Source organism: Vicugna pacos, chromosome 19 (genome assembly GCF_048564905.1).
Source record: "Vicugna pacos chromosome 19, VicPac4, whole genome shotgun sequence".
In the NCBI taxonomy this organism is placed as follows: Eukaryota; Metazoa; Chordata; class Mammalia; order Artiodactyla; family Camelidae; genus Vicugna; species Vicugna pacos.
In genome coordinates, this window is record NC_133005.1 from 26,802,086 (window position 1) to 26,825,981 (window position 23,896).

Here is a 23,896-nt window from a genome sequence, read left to right on the forward strand (position 1 = left end):
TTTGAGTTTCTTCACTGACATTCTTTCTCTGTATAACTATTTGAGAACTATGTATTCCATTTCATTTCATGTTATTTTTTCTTCTCTTAACTGCATCTGACTGATTTGAACCTTCTTCTTGTGTCTCTTGTCATGGATAGAGAGTGATTTAAGGCATTCTGCTTTGGAATATGTGTGTGTATGTGTGTGATTTTTTACTTGTTTAAATTGCCCATGTAACAGAACCCATCAGATCATCAGATTTACCAATTTCATAATCATTACCTAGTGCTGATTTTGAAATGTAAAGTATGACTTAGATTGAGTTTAAGAATTTTTTTATTCCTTCTGATTATGGAATGGTACTTGAAAAAGTAATCATAATATTTACCAAAAGTTCAATACATTATTTGCTTCTAATGGAAATTGTATCATTGCATTTAGGAACAATTTTATTCTTTTAAGAATAAAAGTTCTGTCCATTCAGGGTATTCCTGGGTGACTTAATCTGTAGAGTAGGAGTGATTTGAGTTTAAGGTGATTGCTCTCACTGGGGTGAGGGCATTGTGAAGGGGGTCTTCAATAAACTGAGTTTCTAACACTCATGAATTTCTTTTCTTTTTTTTAAAACATTTTTTAAAATTGAGTTATAGTCATTCTACAATGTTGTGTCAAATTCCATTGTAGAGCACAATTTTTCAGTTATACATGAACATACATACATTCATTGTCACATTCTCTTTTGCTGTGAGCCACCACAAGATCCTGTATATATTTCCCCGTGCCACACAGTACAGTCTTGTTTATCTATTCTACATTTTGAAATCCCAGTCTGTCCCTTCCTACCCTCCAGTCCCCTGGCAACCACAAGTTTGTAAAAATATGGAACGCTTCATGAATTTGAGTGTCATCCTTGCGCAGGGGCCATGCTAATCTTCTCTGTATCGTTCCGATTTTAGTATATATGCTGCTGAAATGAGCACCACTCATGAATTTCTTGTGACAGCTTTACTTTTTGTCTTTGATGCATGATAGACCATTGCCTTCTGTTTGGTTTTGGGGCAGGGCAGAGGGTTGTCAAGCTTTTTTTTCTCTTTGAATTTGATCATTGAGTCCTCCGAGTTCTCCCCATGCCTTCCAGCTACATTCAGTTGGTTGTCTTTTTCATTCTTCTTATATACTCTTGAGTCCTCTTGATCAAACAGAAGTCATTGCAGTAAAATCTCAAAAGCTCAATGCTAAAAGCTTTGTAATAGATATACTCCTTGTGCAAAAACCATTGTAAGATCCTTTTGGTTTCATAAAGAGATCCTCCAGAATATCCTTTAATTCTGTCTACGCAGAGGTATCGGGATGGTGGTAAGTCTGAACCTGGTCCCACTCATGAGTAACAGTCCTGGATTGGATCCCTGATCTTTTTTAAGGATTTTCCTTTGTTCTTCTGAAATCTTGAGAATTTGTGTGGTTGCTTTAAAAGAGGAAAAAAAAAAGTTAGTCTCTTCTTTCAAAAGATGAATCACAGTTGAGTCTGTATGATTTACCCTGAAGTTATAGCCATTCTTTCAAACAGCGATAGCTGTTGATGTCTCCAGTTACATGTGCATTGCTGCTCTTTCACTCTCTGTTGCCATGTGTTGTGTTAATGCATGTATTGTAGTAACTAGAATAAACATGAGGGATCTTTGTTTTTTTTTTTTTTCCAGTAACGAATACTTTTAAGAGAACAGATGATTTTGTGACGTCTAAAGCACCAGCTGTCGACCTAGATCACAAGTTTAGGTGCAAGGTTGTGGATTGTTTAAAATTTTTCCGCAAAGCCAAACTGCTGCACTATCACATGAAGTATTTCCATGGAATGGAGAAGTCACCAGAGCCAGAGGAGAACCCAGGAAAGAGGCATGTCCAGACGAGGGGCTCTTCAGCTTCAGACAAGGCCAGCCAGGAGAGCCTGACCAGGAAGCGGGTCTCTGCCAGTTCCCCAAGTAAGCATTTTGGTTCTGGGTTGTATCTGTATCATGAAGGGCTGACACAGAAAGCAGGTGTTAGGTTGGTCTGGTCCAGTTGAATCGCAGAAGATTGAAAATGATGAGTATCCTCAGGAATTGCATCATGGATTTGTGGCCCTCCTGGAGGAGGTAGAAATATATCTTTCATTCTTACACCCACTTCTTGCTGCTCAGGTTACATTGAGAAAGTCACTTCACCTCTGAAGGCCTTGGTGCTCCTAGTATACAGTGGGGACAATCAAGGAAAAGGAGCTCCTTTAGAAGCCAGTATGTGGGGAGGGTATAGCTCAGTGGTAGGGTACATGCTTAGCATGCACAGGTTTGTGGGTTCAATCCCCAGTACCTCCGTTTAAAAAAAAAAAAAAGACAGCATGGTGCAGTCATCCCATCCCCTAAACCTATATATACCCCATCCCTGCTAAGAGAATAATTAGAACTAAGAGATGGTGTATGATTCTTGCTGGGTCCAGTTTTGAGTCCAAATTTCATCTTAATTGCAACTGAAGATATTTCTAACAACACTGTTTATTTTGCATAGAAATTACAATGGTAGTAGTAAGAATTGTCATAAAATCTCATGTTCATGTCTTATTACAAGAGAACCTTTGGGGAGATTTCTTCTAAAACTTACAGAAATTGAAAAATTACGTTTCTGGGGGAATTTCAGAATTAATGAGTTTCCAGTAAATTCTACAAGGTTCCCAGCTTCTTTTTACCTGAAATTGTAACATCATTATCTATCTTTGACTTGTAACCTCTCCTTTAAAATACACAGGTGTTAGATGGTATGTGGAACTCCTAGGACAGCTGACAGGGTTTCCAAGGAAGTAGAAAGTCTGGATTCAGGACAGTAGGGTAGGGTCATGCAGACTAAGGTGATCTCTGACCCTGTGAGAGGTCAGTCCTTAGCCATGCTGTGAAGACATAATGTGTCAAGGTGTAGTTTCTTAGTCATAGGTGCATTATCCTTAAGAAATATGTGAGTCAGCATATAACTTTTTCTGGTAGCCACGTTTTAAAACATAAAAAGAAACAGGTGAAATCACTTTAAATATACTTTGTTAATTCAGAATATCCCAAAATACTATCATTCAGCATGTAACCAGTATAAAAATGACTATTTAATAAGCTATTATCTATTTTTTTTGTATTAAGTCTTTAAAATCCAGTGTTTTACACTTACTGAGCATTTCAATTCAGACTAACCACATTTCAGGTCCTCAGTAGCTGCATTGGGTTAGTGGCCACAGAATTGGCCCACACAGCAGTATTACCCTCAGCTGTAGGCAGTCTAGCTGTACATGCGGCGAGCCTAAGCATTGACCTAAACAGAGCTGCCTGAGGAAGGCCAGCTAACCCTAACCCAGGAGAGGACTCCCCATGTGGGCTGCAGGGCATGGCAGCACTTACCACCTTAGGACTTCACCAGAGTCCTGCTCAGGTACCCTCCAGTGGATGGATGTCTCTCAGAGCTGGCAAGTATGAATCAGCAATAGACTGATGCTGAAATCCAGGTGCCAGTTATTTACTTAAAACAAAGCCAACAGCTGTCAAAACTTTCCTCTGTCTAGTTCAGACCTTGTGTGGGAATGGAAAGTGTCATACTGAACGTTGGATAGGGACACGAGTTAGAAATGCCTCAGGATAAGGTAGATTGTCGTGTTCATCGAACAACTATTTCTCGAATACCTTTTATGTGCCAACCTCTGTTCTGGGTACTAAAAAGGAGACTGAAGTCCCATCTGCCTGATGCTCTTGATTGTGGATATTTCTGGCATAAAGAAGAAAGGACTGGCTCAGTTCTCAGATAGGAGCATCCTCTATCCTGGGCAATGCTTGTTTTATAGGGCCAAACACTGAGTCCTTAGGGATGTTAATAATGTCTTATTGGCCAGTCCTACTGACTTTGGCGGCCATTCTGTGTCTTTTACATGAGTTTATATTTCTCTGCCATTGAATAACTTGTTAATTCTGGAGACAAGCTTATTTCCTAGAACTTGAGGGACCTGTCACTGAGATCCTTTCCTTCCCCTAATATGCCAGCTGGCTCAGGTCTCACCTGGAGCCATGACCAACTCAGCTGCCTGGGAGTCACTGGGTGACTTGTTAAAAACACAGGTTTATTGGATCGTACCTTCTAGACATTCCAATTCAGTGGCTCTAAGTTTAAATTTTGTAATTTTTGTGCTAGGCCTCCCCTGCTTCACCCTCATATAAAAGTGACATGATTGCTGTAAATTCAATACAAGAGAACACTAAGGGAAAAGGTCTCCCTCACATTGGCACTCCCACCTCCCTTGCAGATGTAACTATTTTTAATAAACTCTTTATAAGATATTTTCTGGGCGTATTCAAACTGCACATATCTATTTTGTCTAAATAGAAAATATCTTTTACACAGTTGGTATCATATGCAACTTGCTTTTTTTCAGTAATGGTATCTTGACCCTCCTTCTGTGTCTGAGGAGATACATGGCTCTACCTCATTTTGACAGTGGCCATTATTTCATGTATGGGACACTATATTTAAACATTTTCCTACGAAAAATTATGATTTATCAACTTTTTCACTCTTATCAAGTGCTAAATAAAGTAAAACCTTCCCAAAGATTAATTTGCTCGTGTATACAAATGAATTCACGGGATAGATTCCTGGAGGCAGGATTTGATTGGGCAAAAGGTATGCATATTTAAATTTCTGATGGATGGTGCCAAATCACCCTTCAAAAAGTTTTTTCCAGTCTGTATGTCTCCCACTAACTGGGTTATACATGTCAGTTTCTTTACAATCTTATCAATATTATTCAAATTTTAAACTATTGCTAATCTGATAGGTAAAAAACATTTCAGTGATTTTTAGTCTTTTATTTTAAAAATTCTGGACTATTTTAAACATAGAAAAGTATACAGATTATATCGCAAACATGCACAAATCCATCACCTACCCAGACTTAACAAATGTTAACATTTTGCCGTATTTCCTTCAGATTTTTTTTTAAGGCAAACAAAACACTAGGATGAAGTAGAAACCCCGTAAATTGCTTTTCCTTTCTTTCCCTTATGCTTTCCCAAATATGTGCATATATGTTGAGAAGTAATATATGATACTTTTGAGTGTTGCTAACATTTATATTGGTAAATAGATTAGAGTATCTTGTGTGTTTTAAAAATATGTGTAAGTAGTATCATGTCACATGTACTCTTGAAACTGCTGCTTTTTGTTCAGCATTATGTTCGGCTTTGTCCAGGTTGAAATCTGTAAGTGGACCTCATCGATTCTTTAGCTGGTATATTGTGGGTTTTTTGGCATTCCCACCCTCCCCTTGCAGGCATAACTGTTTTGTTTGTTTGTTTTTGTCATTTTTTTTTAAACAATCGTTAAATAGAGGGGAAGTTATAAAGCCCAGTGGTAGAGTGCATGCCTGGCATACGTGATGTCCTGGGTTCAATCCCCAGTACCTCCATTAATAATAAGCCTAATTACCCCCTCCCCAAAGAAACAATCATTAAATATGCCGTTGTTTCTTTAAATCCTTCCTGCTCAAGGGTCATTGAGGTTTCTAGTTTCTTGCTTTTATAGATGATGCTTTGGGGGCTACCTTTGTACATGTCCCGTGTGGCATGACCATTTCTTTAGAAACGCTCTCCCTAGAAGAGGAATTGCTAGATGGAAGGGTTTTAGTTAGTGTACCAGAATGTATTTGAAAGTGGTAGTTCTAACTTCTACACTCCTACCAGCTGTGTGATTTATCTGTATCCTCACCAGCTTTTGGTATTATCTTACGTAATTTTGCTCAGTCTTACGAATTTTAAGTGGTTATCTCCTTGTTTTTTTCGTTGAGAATGAATGATAGCTCAGTAGTTCACCTGTTCTCTCGCATTTCTAGATTTCACCTCCCACTTGTAAGAAAGCTCTTATCTTTAGGGGTGGAATTTCAGATGTTGTGGAGAGTTTGGTTGGGGAGATGTTTCAGGGTGAGACACACCAGGCAGCCCTTGTCCTAGTTCACAGGCAGTTGAACCTGAGGTTTATGCTTAAGTGAAAAACAGAATTTTACAGAATTTGTGTTGCTTGAGGATAGTTACTATAAAACAGTATCCCCTTTATGCTGAATGCTCTGATTATGACAGTTCTCCTAGAACTTGAGTTCTAGGTGACTTCTAGATGGAGATTCCTGGGGCTTCTGGTCCAGCAGGACCAGAAAATGCTCAGCAGAGATTTTTTTTTAGTTTCCCAGTTACCCTGCCAGTAAGGTTAGGCAGGAGTAGCAGTTCTGGTCTGTGACTCTATAGACTGACTCTTAGTCCTGCTACTGTCCACTTATGATCTGAGCTCTTCATGGATCTGACTTCTTTCTAAAATGATGATGTAGGACTAGGTATGAATGTGACAGGGCTCTTTCATGTGTGGAAAAAGAGCACATAAACAAATACAGTGAAAACTGCTAAATCTGTATAAGGAACGTATAAAGTGCTGTGGGAACACAAATTCAGATTTTGCCTATAGAGCAGGGGCTGGAATGTCGAGAGGAAGAGATGACATACGAATTAGGCCTTAAAGGGTGAGGATAGGTAGGGGCTGGACCAGAAGGCAGGCAGGGGAATAGGAAAGGCATTCCTATGCTGGGAACCAGCAGAGCAAAATTTAGAGGCATTGAGAGGAACAAACTGTCATGCTTGTCCCTAAGGTACCCCTTCTGGCTCTGGCTGTCAGATGTATCTTCCTTCAGCCAGGACTTTAGTCACATAACTTAATTTGGAAGGTCAGGTTAGATTTGCTTTTCCAAAAAGCAATTTCTTTTCTTAGAATACCAGAATCCATTTAATAAAGTCTCTTCTGGGGTGAGTTCAGGCTTCCTTAGTGTTTGGATTTGATTCTGCATAGGTGAGTTCAGTCCTGAGTAGAGGTTTGGCCCAGAAAGGATATTCAAAGATCAAAGGGAACCTCACCTGTTATTATCTGTTGTTACATCCATTTCGTTCATATTCTCCCTCTGGGTAAACCTTGGCTTTAGGCCAAAAGGTGCCTTGGGACATGAGAGTGGGTACTTCCTTGTACCTTTTCTTATGGTGCTGGCCTGCCCTTCTCACAGGAGCATGTCCTTTCTCCCCTTAAAGGGAAGGGAGCAATATGAGCTTAATTAGGATATAGATTATGATGCCTTAATGAGAGACCCAAAGTAGCTGGCTTAAGACAGAGGTTTATTTCTGTCTCAGGTCAAACTGCAAGCTCCCCACATTGGCTCTGCTGTGGCTCTATGAAGTTGTCCAGGGCCAGCTTTCTCCTCATTGTTCCACCAGGTCTAAGGTGTTGGTCCAGAATAACTCACCACCTTGCCTGTCGTTCAACTGCTGGGGAAGAGATGGATGGGGCATACCTCTTTCTTTTAAGAGCACAGCCCAGAAGTACCACACATTTCTATTCATATCCCATAGGCCAGAACATCGTATCTGGCCACGCCCCACTCAGGGGAAGTTGGAAAGTGTATTTTTTTTGGTATGGAAAAAGTGGATATTGGAGATACTTAGCAATCTCTGCCATATGAGCTAAGGATAGAAAAAGGCAGGGCTTGAGGGAGGGGTTTATTAGGTCCCTTTGGGCCAGGGCCTGGATGGGATCCATGGTGGGGGACTGATGGGAGAGGAGGCTGGAAAAGTAGACAAGGTGAAATGAGGCTTTTAGGCCTGATGCTTTCTCAAAGTGCATACCCACTTCTGCTCTACCCTTGAGCTGCTATCTCCTCATGCAGGTCAGTGACACTCTCTGGTCACTGTTCGTCCCTGCTGTGTGGCCGTGCTCTGTGGCATCCAAACAGTTCTCCCATAGGGATGGGTGATGTTATCTTTTTCCTTTTCCCTCCTGGAAACAATAGTTTGATGTCCTTCTGCTCCCAAGACTCAGTGATGAGAAGTAGGAGAAATAGAAGAAGTAGGGAGCAGGCTGTATGGTGGGAACAAGAAGGGGTCTGGTATTTCTCTTGATAGGCACCTGCAGCCTGGGAGAGGGCAGGTGGCCACCCCAGAGAAGCCTCTCTCTCTTCAGGTGACAAACTACTCTCTGAAACAGAGCCCTGGCAGTAAGTCACTCTTTGTCCATCCAAGTTGGGGCATTTGGGAAGAAGCTCTGCAACCAGGTACCTGTTCTGGAGGTCATGGAACAATTGGTCAAGCTACTCAGAGGGAGAGCTGACAGCAGACCAGCACCACTTTCCAGGAATAGAGTATCGCAAGGAAGATAATAACAGCTAATGTTGGAGTACTTGTCACTTGCTGGGCACTGTTGCAGGTTCTTTACTTGTGTATTGTCTTATTTAATCCTCAAAACAAAGGTGGGTACTATTGTGCCCACTTTATAGATTAGAAACTGAGGTGTTGATGAGATGGATTAATAACTTAAACCAGTATATCTACACACCTAACAGGTGGTGGAGCCATAATTTGAATCTAGTTATAGAGTCCATACCTCATCTCTAGGCTCTGGTGTCTTTGAGAATTCCAGGGAAGGATGCCCTGCTCCTGGGCCCTAGAGTGGAGAATATGAGTGCTTCCCTGCAGGAGACTTCCTGTGCACATGGGTGGTCCAAATGATTTCTGCTTGTTGTCACCTTATCTGCCCCTGTTCCTCAGGGACTCACTTGGGTTAGCTTAGTCCCTGCTGGACAGTTCTCCCTGTGAGCTTTGTCACCTAAGGTTACATGTAACTTTACAATCTTCATCCAGAACCCAGGGTGAGCCTCTGAAGGCTTTTTCTCTTCTCTGTGTTCAGAGAACACAGGCTTCTATAGAACAACTTCCTAGAATATTTCTTCTTTTTATCCTCATTGTTTACTCCTCTAATTGAGTCCTCAGGAGGGGACTCTTTGATGCTTTATATGCCCATATTTTTGACCAGCTGCAACTGTGGGGATGCTTTTAGCTACAAATAACAGGAAACCCCACTTCAAATTGCTTCCACAATAAAGGGAATGTGTTAACTCATGTACTAGGGAAGTCCAGGGGAGATGTACTGCTCCAGGACTGTTGGTTGAGGACCCAGTGTCTTTTATCATCTTGCCTCTCAGTGCTATTTTCAGGTTAAACGCTTGTGGTCAGAGGATGGAAGCCAGTATCATTAAAGGCTCCATGCTGTTTCATTCATACCTAACAAGAGAGTAAGAGCATGCCCTATCTATAAACGTTGGACCAGAGTCCTAAGATTGCTTTGGATTGGTCCATTCCTGTCCCTACCTTATAAACCGGTTGGTTCAGGCTCAGATTTGTCTAAACCTTTTAATCACTGTGACAAGGGACATGAGATTACTCTTACTGGTTTAAGTGAGTGTGAAGTTCAGTCCTGTCTAAACCTCTTAGATGCTGCCCAGTGAAGGAGGGGTAGAAAGGATTCTGGGAGATACCCACAATGTCTGCTACACCCAGCAAGTACACCCAACAGTCTGCACAGCCAAGGAAGGGGTAGTATTGTGTTAAGCTGTGGAGTAGATCCATGCCCTGTGCTTGTTTCCTATTTCAGGACAGTGCACAGGGCTGAGACTTTGAGCCAATTCCTCTAGTAGGTTTGAGTTCATCTTTTCTATATATCAATTTATGTGATCTTGGCGCTTCTCTGAATTTTACTTCCTCCTCTGTAAGGTGGTAATCATGTTAAAGTATATATGTATGTATGCCAAATGAAGTTTATCAGTTTGAAATTGTGTGATATAAAAGTTTTATGTGTAAAACTTGAATTCATGCAAATCCTACAAATTTAAGAAAATCAACCAACCACATGATTTCAAAGCTGGTAGGCCAATGAAAATGTGTTTATTATGCCTTTATTTCTGAGAATATTAGTCATCAGTTACATCAGTTTGAATAATGTGGGATCTTCAGGAATCTTTTGTATGGAATGAACTTCTCCATCCTTCTCTTACTGCCTATTGGGCTCCCTAAAGGATGTGATGCTGTTTTATAAAATGTGAAATGCAGAAAAAGATCGTTCTTAGAGAAGTCCAAAGAACTCCCATTCTGAGGTGATAACTGGGTATGCCCTGGCATTCAGCAGTTTATAACCTATGTCTTGACCTTTCTGTCTCAAGGATCCAGGACCTAAGTTGTTTTCCTTCTTCAGCCAGTTCTACTAGTGGTTGGGTTAATGCTATTAGCATTTTATTAAACTAATGGATACAGTTACTTTAGTTTGGAGGTCATTGAAACCCAAATTTAAAAATCAAAAACTAGATTGGACATCAGTTTCTATATGTATGTGGGTGAAGGTACATCAAATCCCATCACTCCTTTGCTCACATCCTTCCATGGCTTCCTGAGTCACTCATAGTGAAGGCCAATTTTCTTGTAAGGCATGATCTGCTTCTGCCTACATCATCATCTCTCCCTCAGCTTAATTCTAATTTCAGTTCCAGTGGAGACAAACAGGCCTCCTTGCTATTTATTGATTTCAAATTCCAATTGTTCATTGCTAATATATGGGAAGACAGTGGTCTTCTGTTTATTAACCTTGTATCTCGCAACGTTACTATAATCACTATTAGTTCAAGTTTTTGGTTTTGTTTTTTTGTCAGTTCTTTGGAATTTTCTACACAGACAATCCTGTCTCTGCAAACAGACAGTTCTATTTCTTCTGTTTCAGTCTATATTTTATTTCCTTTTCTTGTCTTGTGATCCTAGCTAGCATGTCTCGTAGTACAGCGTTGAATAGGAGTGTTGAGAGGATACATCCCTGCCTCCTTCTTGATCTTAAGGAGAAAGCATCCAATTTTCACCATTAAATATGAAGTTAGTTGTAGGGTTTTTGTAGATATCCTTTGCCAGGTTGAATAAGTTTCCCTCTATTCCTAGTTTTCTGAGAATTTTTATCATGAATGAGTGTTGGATTTTGTCAAGTGCTTTTTCTGCATCAGTTGATATATTATTTTTCTTGTTAAGCCTGTTGATGATGGTAGATTACATTAATTGATTATCAGATATTGAACCAGCCTTGTATATCTGGAATAAATCCCACTTAGTCATGGTGTATAATTCTTTTTATGCATTATTGGATTCAGTTTGCTAATATTTTTGCATTTGTGTTCATGAGAGATAATGGTCTGCAGTTTTTCTTTCTGGTAATGTCTTTATCTGATTTTGATGTTAGAGTAATGCTGGCCGCATAAGAGTGAGTTAGGAAATGTTCCCTGTGCCTCTTGAACACTGAAGGCCTGCCCTTAGAATCTTTGCATCTGCTGTCCTCCTGCCTGGGAGACTCTTCTCCCAGATTTCTGCATGTTTTGTTCTGTCACTCCTTTCAGGTCTTTGCTCAGATGTCCTTTTCTCGATGCCACGTTCTCTGACCACAGACTATTAAAATTGCAAATCTCCCCCTGTCTTATCTCTACTATCCCCCCTCCCCTGCTTTATTTTTTCCATAGCACTAATCATCTCCCAAAATGCTATATAACTTACTTGCTTTCTGTCCCCACCCACTTGAATGTAGCTCTGTGAGGGCAGGAGTTTTTGTCTTTTTCTTTTCATTGCTTTATCTCTCCTCCCCTAGAATGGTACTTGGAAGGTGGTAGATGCTAAAATATTTGTTAAATAAGTGGACTTAAACCATGATTCATAATGTGGTTGTAGCCAAGAGAATGTGCAGAAAGAAGTTGTTCTGTTTCTGTTACTGAAGAAGACTGTTCCCGGGTCAGAGGAAAAGTAAATATAGTTAATAGTTTTTATGAAGTTTAACCGTGTTTTGCTAATCAATTGTATGACTTTGGCTAAGTCATTTTATTTCTTTGGGCCCTGGTTTCTTAATCTTAAAATGAGTTTTTGGAAATTAGACTAAGGTCTTCCCTGTAGTTCTTGTTCTTTGAACTTTTTTGCCCAGTTCCAGACTATTTTAACAGGAAAGGAGCTTAGAGACCCTTAAGCCCTGTGTTCTTTAGCCAGGAGATTAACTTCTGCCTGTGGAGCCCAGGTTTGTCAGCTTGTGGATGCAGCCCAGTGTCTTCTCTGACAGTTTCTGGGTGCCTATTCGGGAGAGGGGCCTGGGCGGCTTCACTGACGTAATGCTGCTGGAGAGCCACACAAACCTGTTTTTAAATATCTGTTGATGTCAAGCAAGTGCCTTCACCTCACCAAGCTTCAGTTTCCTCATCTGTAAAACTGGAATGATAGACACAGGTTGGGGGTAAATGAGGTGTTTATGATATTCGCACACAAGTGCTTGGTTAAAATCAGCTGAGTGTAATTGCTTGCGCTGCCGCACACTTGCTTTGTGATCTGTCTTGATTCCACATCTGAATCACACATGGAGAGTGTTTTTAAAACTCCTCATGCCCTTGAAAACATGTTAAATGAAAGAAGCCACAAAAAGTCACATGTTGAATGATTGCATGTATATGGAATGTCCAGAATGGATAAATCCATTGAGACAGATGGCTGATTGTTAGTTGCCAAGGGTTGAATAGTTGGGGAGAATCTGCTTAATGGTAAGTGGTTTTACTTCGGAGTGATGAGAATGTTTGAAACTAGAGTAGAGCTGGTTGCACAGCATTGTGAATGGATCGTCCTTTCTTTTTTCCTATCTCCTCTTTGCCCTCCCCTCCTGTCTCCTTTCCCCTTTTTCCCTTCTTATTTCCTTTCTACAGCTTTATTGAATCTTAGCACTGCACATATTTAAGTTGTATAATTCAATGAAATTTGACATATGTATGTACCAAACTATTACTGCAGTGAAGATGGTAAACATATCCATTGCCTCCTAAACTTTCTTTATGTCCCTTTTTAATTCTGCCTTTCCACCCTTCCCCTCTCTCTCATCCCCAGGCAGTCACTATTCTGCTTTCTATTACATAGATTAGTTTTCATTTTCTAAAATTTTATGTAAATGGAATCGTACAGTATGCACTAGAATTTATCTGGCTCCTTTCATTCAGCATACTACTTTGAGATTCACTTATGTTGCTGCATATAGTAATAGTTTATACTTTTATTGTTCAGTAGTATTCCATTGTATGGATACATCACAAATTATTTGTCCATTCACCTATTGAAGGACATTTGGGCAGTCTTCATTTTGGGTGTTACAGCTAAAGCTGCTGTGGATATTCATGTATAAGTCTCTGTGTGGACATGTTATGTTTTCTCTTGAGTAGGTATCTAGAAGTGGAATGGCTAGGTCACAGGGTATCTATATGCTTAAACAGTCTCAACATCTAAAAAGTAAGGCATGTGGGAGGTGGGTGTAGCTCAGTGGTAGAGCACATGCTTGGCATGTGCAAGGTCCTGAGTTCAGTCCCTAGTACCTCCATTAAAAAAAAAATAAGTAAACCTAATTACCTCTCCCCCCAACAAAATTTAAAAAATAAATAAAATAAAAAAGTAAGGCATGATTAATTATTTGAAGTGCTACAGATATATTTGATAAGATAGAGGAAGCAACTGGATTTTTGCAATGGTGAAGTACTGTTAACTTGGAAACTGCAATCTCAGTAGATTGGTAGGTGAGAAACTTTTTAGAATGGAACTAGTAACTATATATAAACTGGAAAAATAACAAGGTCCTACTGTATAGCACAGGGAACTATATCAATAGTTTGTAATAACCTATAATGAAAAAGAATATGAAAAAGAATATATATATTGTGTGTGTGTGTGTGTGTGTGTGTGTGTATAACTGAATCACTATGCTGTATACCAGAAACTAACATAACATTGTAAATGAACTCTATATACTTCAATGAAAAAAAAAGAATGAAATTAGGAAAACAGAGAAGTTTGGACAGGGAGTATTGATAACTTAAGGAGTTTTGCTGTGAAAAGTAGCAGAGAATGGTGTTGTGGTTTTTGGAAGGTGTGAATTACTCATTTTTAAATGAGTAATTTTAGATTATGTGACTTGTACTTCAATTATTTAAGAAAAAAAGAAGAAGGAGAAGAAATCAAATAAACTAAATCCTGATGGCACAGGTCATACCTCAAGCCAGTTAAATCAGAATCTTTGTGGGTGGGACCTGGGCATTCACTTTCAAAAAATCTTCCTTAGTGATGGCAGTATGTAGCCAGTGTTGAGGAGTAGTGATCTAAGTCGGGCTGGCAAACTTTTTCTGTAAAGAGCCAGACAAATTTTTCCAGCCTGGAGGGCCATAAGGTCTTTACTACTCAACTCTGCCATTGAAGTATGGCAGCAGCCGTGGTCAACACGTAACGAGCCTGGTATGTTTCAATAAAACTTCCTTACAGTAACAGGTGGTGGGCCAGAGTTCGCCAAACCCTGCTCTAAAGGCTCAGTGTTGGAGAAGGGGCTGCAGAGCTCTGAGAAAGGTGGAAGGTGACCTCCCAGGCAGAACCAGACCCAGGACTCTGTTCTGCTGGCCATTTTAGTTCTTCACACACTTGCACCTGCTTACTTACTTAAGAGTAAACATCCCAGCATTGAAAACAAAAATGTTAGAATGCCAGTACTTATACCTGTATTTAATTCCAGCTGCAAAAGACAAGGAAAAGAATAAAGAGAAGAAATTCAAAGAGTCTGTGAGGGTAAAGCCAAAGAAGAAAAAGAAAAAGAAAAAGAAAACCAAACCTGGTAATTTTTCTCCGGGGTTGTTTCACTTGGGTTTCCTTACTGTAGGTGGGGAAGGTTGCTTTCTCCCAAGTCCTGGCCTCTGAGCCTGTACTGAGGAGAGGAAAGGCTGACCTTTAATGGAGCTTGTGGGCTCAACCTAGCATGGGCCTTGGCAGGGGAAGAGCCCACTCACCCTAGGTGTTAACAAGGCCACATTGGCATTTAGGAAAGCCCTCTCTCTTGCTTTGTTGGCCAGTGTGCCCTGATGCAGTGAAAGCATCATTGTAGCAGAGGATATGCAGGTGAATGACTGTATTTGCCCACACACATTTCTGAACCCTTTCAAGAAAAAGTTCACTTTTTGAAAAGGGTGTGGCTAGCCCCAACAAAAATGCTGATTTTTAAGAAAATCAGTGTTCCAGTCTTGGGAGCTAAAGAGATGCTGTGTTTTATTCTGAGTGTCTTCTGGCTTAGAAAACCAATCTCAACAGAAAAAGGAGAGAGGGATGATAGTGAGGAGGAAGCTTTTGGTTTTGAGGTTATTGGAGGTAACTAGAAGTATTAATGCCTAAATCTGTTCTAGCTGAATTGCTTCTGAGCCTTTCAGCTATCTGAGTAGCAGAGCTGATGGTTGGATGGGATTGATTATCGAATGCTATGATGATGTCTGGGGGTGCTAATTCCTTCCTGGTCTTGTTCTTCCAGAATGCCCCTGCAGTGAGGAAATCAGTGACACCTCCCAGGAACCTTCTCCACCCAAGGCATTTGCTGTAACCAGATGTGGGTCCTCACACAAGCCTGGGGTCCATATGAGCCCTCAGCTCCATGGCTCAGAATCTGGAAACCACAAAGGGAAAGTAAAATTGTCTGGTAAGGAGGCTCTCTGCTGGCTCAATCATTTGTACAGCACTATAGCCTGAGGTGGCTGGATTTATGTTGATATTGTAATCTATTCCCATGCCTTCTGCAAATAATCCGTCAGATTTTTTAAATAAGAAGTACATCAAAATAGACCATTAGCTGTACTTTTCCTGAGCTTCTGATCTCTCCAACTTTGGTCTTAGTTGAATGTCTCTTAAGTACCTCCAAGCCAGTGTGTCTGTAACCAAATCCATTATCCCCTATCCCCTTCGTACTTGCCCCTCTCATTCCTCCCATTTCTTGTTGGTGGCCTCTGCATCTGACCTGGTTGATTGGGGAAATTTGAGTCAGCCTGGAAGCTTCCCTTTCTTCAGCAACTTACATGGTGACTGTGAGTTTAAAAGTAGTTAGTAAATATATGGAAAGTATTTAGAACAGTGTCTGGTACAGAATAAGTGATCAGTAAAGGTTAGCTGGAATGATCACTAATCGGTCACCAAGACCTAGTGATTCTGGTTCTGCTTATCCCTGAAATCTGCCCTTTAATCATTCCCCACTGTTTTAAGCGTGACTGTGGTTACAGACTTTGACCGTAAGCCAGGTTCTAGCTGAATGAGGTTGAGGACACATTTGAATCATTAGGGATGATGATCTGTGTGCTTCATGGGGAGTTGCAGCTTCTCTTCCAATGAGCTGTGACCTTGAGCAATGGCTTACCTTGGGCTCCACTGTCAGGAAAATGAGGAAGGAGTTCAGTTCACTGCCAGGCAGCATGTGTTGTTTGGGCTGTTGGTAAATGACAGGGCTGAGGAACAGATCGCATTTCCCAACTCTGAAAGTTCATAGAGGAATGGGTATGTAAGGTAATTTCCACTCTTGACAATCTAGGGTTTCTAAAATGTTATAACTAAATTTAAAATAGTGACTGTTGTTTTCCGTTTCCTTTCAGAAGAGGAAAATTTGAGTGAGTCCTCTTCCGAGAGCTTTCTTTGGAGTGATGAGGAGTATGGCCAAGATGTGGATGTGACCACCAACCCAGACGAGGAGCTTGATGGGAATGACCATTATGATTTTGAAGTGGTCCGCTGCATCTGTGAAGTTCAGGAGGAAAATGACTTCATGATTCAGGTAGGTAGAGCTTCCAGGAGACACAGGTGTCAAGAAGCACAAACTGGTCCTTGGAGGGAATTCTGAGGGAGTACAATTTGAGGGCAGCAAAAATAACAAGTCCTGTCAGAAGCCCCAGGTAGGCAGTATTACCGGCAGCAGATTGAGCTTTGCTTGTTGGTTCAGCTTCCTGTGAATCTCAGGCTGGTATAAATAGCTCGTTAACAGAATACGAGAGGACTTGAGGGATCATTTAGTCTAAACCTCTCATACTCTGCTTGGGGCAGCTGGACCCACAAATGAGAAGGATCTTTGCTGTGGTCACACAGCAAACTGGAGTGGCAGTTTGATCTTACTGTGGGCCCATATCTTCTCTCTGAGGTAAATTTTCTTTATGGCATAAAGAAATTGAGGCCAGTTTTATAACTTGTCTGTTTCTTATTCTGTGTTTTCCTGACATTTGTATTTGTTATCTCCGTCTCTGGGATGTGCCTGCTGGGGGGTCTTCCCTGTCCACTTGGGGAGACCATCACTGGCCAGCACCTACTTGCCCTTCTCTTGCTTCTTAATCACAGTTCTGGTGGAGGTGGCTGCTGCCTGGCTGACTCCAAGGGCTGTCGTAAATACCCTGTGTGTCTTGGCAGCTGCCTGGCCTGTCCAGGGAGCCAGAGTTTGTGAAGTAAGTCATGTTTATGTTGGTTAGAATTCTTTTGGGAGTTTCTTCTTGAATAGCCTTCATGGCAACCTCTGGGAATTCAAAGTATGTGAATGGTCTTAAATAGCCCCTGATACATATAACCTTTAATATGCATTAGGTCAGTGGTTTTCAAGCTTTTTCAACCTCAGAACCCCTTTTCTAATGGACTTTCATGGAACCCCAAAATGTATGACGTAGAAGCAGCAGTTTTCAAAGTTCAAAATGAGTAATTTTCACTTTTAAGTTCAGAAATGTGAATGGGCAGGCCTCTTCCCCTGAGGTCTAATATGCATTCAGGGTTGTGAGTAATGGTTGCCAACTTGGAGCGCTTCAGTGGCTCAGTTGTTTACCTCTTTTTATGAGACAAGCCTAATACACATGGCCTTGTATGGACTACTTTTCCTAAGTAGCATACTGTGTTGTTACTTTGATTAATCAGAGATGGGAGGAAAAGCTTTGTTCTGAAGACAGTGTAACACTAAGCTAGCCTAGCAGTACAGAATTACGTGTACTGGTGGACTGTTTTCTTAACATTAAGCTTGGAACATGTATGAGTGTGCATTTTTCATTTTGTTTTAAATAGTCTCACAAAATGCACCCGTTTGCAGAATCTCTGAAGCTTAGTGGAATATAATTCAAAGCCTTATGTAACGTGAAAGTCTTTTTTTTTCTAGTAGAATTTTTTTTTTAACATTTGCTTTTAAAAGTATGTTGAAAATTCTTAGTTTTTATCCCATCTCTCTGGGCATGTGCTCAGTTCTGGGCCTTAGAAGCCTGATTTGGTCTTCATTTGTTCATAGAAATCATTAGTGACTGAGTAATGAAGGCCCTGCCTGGCAAGGCTCTTTTGACTTACCAGTTTAAGAGAACTAGTTCCAATCCACCACGGTACTTCCTGCATTGACTTTTCTGTAAGTAGCAAGGATCATGGGGTGCTTCAGAGGTAGAGCTTGAAGTGCCCTTTTGTGCTATATGAAGAAACTAAGTTTAGAAAAATTGAGGCCACACCATCTGTTACCTGGTAGAGTCAGGAACTGAATTCCATCTTCTACTTCCCAGGCTCCACATAGTCATCCCCTTAGCTTAGCTCACCTCATCTCAGCACTGTGGCTTCCTGCTCACATCGTGGTGGTGGTGAGCTCATTTGAGAACACCTTGGGTTTTGTTGAAGACTTTTCTCTGCTGTCCATTTGCTGTCCAATTGGCTTTGTGTTATAGAGGGACAGTGGCTGACTTTCCATGTCATTGTAAGCAGCGTCCCTTTTCCACTCAGTAACTTCAGCAAAAGGCATATATTTAGAGGGAGCTAACCGGAACAAATACAATTTAAACTTTTTAAATGTATTCATTGCCTAGTTTTAAATGTATTTATCATCTAGAAAGGTTCAAATAAATTTTTATTAAAATAAAATTTTAATTACTTTGATAATTTGCACAACCCTAGGTTACACTTAGTGTTTGTTATCAGAAGATGCATACATTACTTTAGAAAAACAGTTTTCTTTGATTGTTTTCATTATTTGGTATCAATATTGCTCATATATATTATTATTTGATTCTATTTACTGGTGTTAATTTAAATCACTGGGAGGTTAAAATCCTAATTAATAATGAATGAGAAATCTGTGTACCACATAAAAAGGAACATCAGGAAACTCATTTACTATTTAAATTATTTTAATTGCTCTATGGCAGGTTTTGGCAAACTTTTTTTTTTTAATATATTTTTATTGAAGTATAGTCGGTTTACAGTGTGTCAGTTTCTGGTGTACAGCACAATGCTTCAGTCGTGTAGGAACATACGTATATTCGTTTTCATATTCTTTTCCACCATAAGTTACTACAAGGTATTGAATATAGCTCCGATTCATTACTTAAGTGTTCTTCATCTGTGCTGTCCAGTACAGTAGCCACTAGTCTCAGTTGACTATTGAGCCCTTAAGATGTGGCTAGTGGGACTAAGGAGCTAAATTTTTAGCTTAGATGGTTAATCTGAATTTTGAAAGCACAGGTGGCTAGTGGCTGCAGTATTGGCCAGCGCAGTTCTAGAAGAGTGGCTGCAGCGCAGCTCTTGTGGAAGTCAGTGAGAAGTGCTCTCCCTCCCTCCTCTTTCCACCTCTCATTGCACTTTACCCCACAGGTGAGTCCTATTTTTGGTTGGAGGATTCCTTCTGAGTTTAATTTTTATTGCTTCTTTAATTCTAACAGTGTGAAGAGTGCCAGTGCTGGCAGCATGGGGTCTGCATGGGATTACTGGAAGAAAATGTGCCTGAGAAATACACCTGTTATGTTTGCCAAGACCCTCCAGGTAGAGATTTCTGGAGTCAGTGATATTAACAATATGTGGCCTTTCCTTAGCACAGCTGGTGGTGAAGCAGCCTGAGTGTCTGTGGTCTTGAGGCTCATTTCTTCAGCATTGGCTGTACTCTGACTCCTCCTCACCTTTGTTGCTAGCTTACCTGGTGGCCAGCTGTCCTGAACTTAGCAGTAAGAGAGCATACCTGAAGAGGTTCACCTGGTAGAAGGCTTTTATATAATATATATAAAAATTATATAACATGAGACTACCCTCTTAACAAATTTTTAAGTGTACAAGTACAGTATTGTGTATAATCTATAAGCACAATGTTATATGGCAGATTTCTAGAACTTTTTTATCTTGCATGACTAAAACTCTGCATAAACTATGGAACACTTTACAGATTTGCACATCATCCTTGTGTAAAGGCTACGCTGACCTTTTCTCCACTGTTTTAGAATATGTGCTGCCAGAGCAAGCACCTTTTTCTTTTCTTGGGAGTTCGTGAGGATGTGAGCTCTGTCTTTGACTTTCCAGGGCTGTTGGAGAATTAGGAACTGGCCTCTGATCCCTCTGGGGGCATCTGCCTTCCATTGCATCATTGCCACCTGGACGAGAGATACGCCCTTTTGAGGGGATGGGGAAAAAGGGAAAGGTGTGTTTGCAAAGAGCCTGTCTGCCGTCCAGAGCAGTGAATTAATTCCTTAGGATCAGCTAGTTTCATTGCTCCATGGCCACAGGGCTTGCTTATGGCTGTTGGGTGCCCCCTTCCAGAAATCTGGGTAGATATTAAACTATGGTTCTTGTCTTGCTGTCAGTGAGATGGTGACATCTCCATTCATCACCTGTAAAGTCTCTCCCCTTGGCTCCAGTGCCATGATCTCCTTACAGCTAGACAATGCTTGAGATCCTCTGCTTCTGTTATTCCTTTTAGTCCTATGAGGTGGGCCTGGTAGGAGCTCCTAATCCTATTTTTTCTTATGAGGGAAAAATTGATGCCCAGGAATACGAATGACTTTTCTAATCTCGTAAAGCAAATTGAAATTAGAACTGGCTTGTGAGACCAAGTCTCTTAATTTTTCTGGTTGTATAGGGAGGGACTGGGCCACCAGAGTTCATTTTCAATCAAGTGGGTCCCCTTGGGTCCTGATAACTTCTGTTGTGATACTGTGTCTTCTTATGCTAGATTAGCCCATAGACAGAGAGCAGCCTGCCTCAGTTTTTCCTGTTTATCCCGAAGAAAGAATATGGTCAGAAGATTAGTCTTTGAGTTATAGAATATTATTGATGGGCAGAATCTCAGAGACTGCTTAGTCCAGCCTTGACATTTAACAGGCAAGCAACAGGCCCAGAAAAGACATGGTTGGCCTAAGATGACTCAGACAGTTAGTGCTAGATAGGAGATGACAGCCGATGTCTCTGCCCTTTGTCTTGTAAAACAGGTAGTGCTGCTCTGAACCCTGCTGCTCAGGCAGCCTCTGCAGCAGCTGCCCCTGAGATTCCACGTACAATCCCAAGGGCACCGTTTGGGCACCACTGAAAAGTCTCTCTGTCCACTTTATTATTTCTCAGTCTTTCCCTCCACTTTTCCTTTTGTATGAATCATATACACCATATTCATCAATTCCTATGCACTTTCTAAACTTTTAAAACTGATTTGCCAAGACTGTGAATAGATTCCTTGAATTGAATACTTGGTGTCTATCATATTTATTGACCACATTTGACTCTGCAGTGTGTTGGGTCAGAATTTAACCTATCAGATCTATTCTTTAAAGATTGCTTAAAGATATTGTTAACAGGATGGAGGTGCATCCCTACCATATATCTTAATAAAGCCAGAAAGAGCCCAGGGACCTTGATAAGGATTACCTGGGTTATTTTAGGATTTTTATAGCTGTTGGGAGGTGAACAACAGTCTGGTTGGAAGCTGTTCCCTGGGCTGTTGGAGCAGGAAACACTGTGAAATCACATGTGGTTGTGTTTTCAGTCCTTCCTGAAGATCCCTTTATTGAACAAGACCACCAGAGCTGTTTAGTTCATCTGTCATTGTAACAGATGGGAAATGGAGGTCCAGAGAAGGGAGAAGGGGCCTGACCATCCATTTAGTTAGTTAGGGAATGATGTGATGTAAATTTAACAATATATCCATGTTCACATTCTACCTCTGGTCAGTTGCAGAGATCAGGAAATTTACATGCCTTACTCATTGCTTTGTCCCCAGCACCTAGTAGAGACTCCAGCATGTAGTAGGTGTAGCTAAGTAGCTGTGTATTAGATGAATGAATGAACAAAACGAACACGCCAGTCCACCCTTCCATTAGTTTGTGTGATAATTGTGTGGTGGTGAAATAGCCTGGGCTTCCTTCAGACCAGGGATTAACTCTCTTATTGTCACTGCTTTAGGTCAGAGGCCTGGCTTCAAGTACTGGTATGACAAGGAGTGGTTGAGCAGGGGACATATGCATGGCTTGGCATTTTTGGAAGAGAACTACTCCCACCAGAATGCCAAGAAGATTGTGGCCACCCACCAGCTTCTCGGCGATGTGCAGAGAGTGATTGAGGTTCTGCACGGCCTGCAGCTCAAGATGAGCATCTTACAGTAAGTGTCTCACCTGCCGCTTTGGAGGAGTCTGATTTGTCATGGGCAGAGAGCAGGATTAATATGAGAAACTGCAAAACCACAAAATCAGTGATAAGACAGATGAGTTTAAGATCTTTACTAAAAATTCTCAGTTACATGATAAAGTTCTTTTTTTAGAAAAAAATTAACTCTCTTGAGGAATAATTTACATATAATTAGGTTCACCCATTTTAAATGTTCCTTGAGTTTTGACAAGTGTATATATACCCTTTCAAACACCACTATAATCAAGATATGGTGTATGTATTTATAGATTGTTTTTTGTTTTGGTGTACTGTTCTGAGTTTTTTTTTTTGTTGTTTTTTAAATTGTAGTAAGATATACATAATACAGAATTTGCCACCTTAACCACTTTTAAGCGTACAGTTCAGTATTAAGTACATTCACTCTGTTGTTGCCACCAATCTCTAGAACTCTTTTCATCTTGCAAAACTGAAACTACCCATTAAGCAACTCTTCTCCATTTCCCCTCCCACAGCCCCTGGCAACCACCATTCTACTTTCTGTGCCTCTGTATTTGACTGCTCTAGGTACTTCATATAAATGGGATTCTGCAGTATTTGTCTTTTTGCGACTGACTCATTTCACTTAGTATACATCCTTAAGGTTTATCTACGTTGCCTCTATCAGAATTTCTTCCCTTTTAAAGGCTAAATAATATCACATTGTATATAATAACACATTTTGTTTATGCATCCATCCTAAAGATTCTTGATTGGTAAGCAAAGTAAAATGAAAGCTGCGGGAAGAGACGTTGGTGGGCCCACTGTCTAGCATAGTGGTTGCTCAGTGAATGTCTCTTCATGGTTTGCTCATACAAAAAAGTTTAGGTCTTTTGGAGCTGGACTTCTGGCTTTTAGTGGCCAGAATTTGGAGTCAAATTGAGTATAAATTTCCTTCTGTGATAGCATTCTGTGTGTCAGATGACCTAAGTTCATATAAGTTCTGAGAAAGAATGTGGCCCTTATTGGGGTCTGTTGGCTTTTGTAATCTGCACCTACTTTACCAAATAGAGCATTGGGCCTTGAGTGGGGCAACTACTCTCCCATGGTTTCCAGGGGCAGAGTCAGGACTAGAACTCAAGTCCTGGCTCCTGTCAAGTACTTGTCCTAATCTTTCTAACTGCCTCCTCAGTGGTTGTATAAATTTTCTTTTCATATTAGCACAGTCTGTGGCAGAGATAGCTTCTCTCCTTAAGTTCTCCCATCAGCCTGCCTGTAGGGTGCCATTTTAATGAAGTCATCAACAGTGACAAACTAGTGCTACAGAGAAGTTGGACCTGATGAGCCACTCCCTGTCAAGGTTTCCTTTGTGCTGATTAGTCCTGGAGGTCTCTTGGTGTCAGGCAGAGTAGAATGAGATGACAGACTGGGAGTCTGCTTTCACTTGCTTTCTAATGCACAGAGTCCTGGCTTCGAGTACTGGATGGCAAGGAGTGGTTGAGCAGGGCACATTCAGCAAGGGTATGTATTGATCTGGATAAAAGCCCAACTGCTATAGCAAAGACCGAAAAATAGAGGCTAAAGCAAAATGGAATTTTCTTTGTCACATATAGCATGGTCCAGAGGTAGGCAGGATTCCAGGCCAGGCAGGTGGCTTTTCTCCAGGACTCCATCTGTGGATCTGGGACTTGGTTTCCTTCTGTCTTGTTGCCCTAGCATTCCACTGGGGTTAATCTCATCCACATGGTCCAAGCAGTCTCGCCAATACCTCAACTTTGCTCTAACTCCCAAGAGGGGGAAAAGAGAAAAAGGAGGGCAAACGGTTT

General features: G+C 40.8%; 1 protein-coding gene and 1 non-coding gene across 7 annotated transcripts in view; one reads left to right on the forward strand and one right to left on the reverse strand.

Annotated features, from left to right (window-relative positions):
- Positions 1–23,896, forward strand: part of PHF20 (PHD finger protein 20) — a 110,430-nt gene that overhangs the window by 74,570 nt on the left and 11,964 nt on the right. For all 6 annotated transcript variants that reach the window (XR_012061706.1, XM_072944138.1, XM_072944141.1 and 3 more), the window contains exons 10-15: positions 1,683–1,961; positions 14,443–14,541; positions 15,226–15,390; positions 16,331–16,509; positions 19,394–19,493; positions 21,891–22,086. Coding sequence is in view for 5 of the 6 variants with exons in the window: in XM_072944138.1 (XP_072800239.1) it covers positions 1,683–1,961; positions 14,443–14,541; positions 15,226–15,390; positions 16,331–16,509; positions 19,394–19,493; positions 21,891–22,086 (1,018 nt within the window). In the remaining variant the exon portion in view is untranslated. The remainder of the gene's footprint in view (positions 1–1,682; positions 1,962–14,442; positions 14,542–15,225; positions 15,391–16,330; positions 16,510–19,393; positions 19,494–21,890; positions 22,087–23,896) is intronic.
- Positions 856–962, reverse strand: LOC116284379 (U6 spliceosomal RNA). Its single transcript, XR_004194141.1, has one exon. It is a non-coding gene; the product is annotated as a U6 spliceosomal RNA (small nuclear RNA).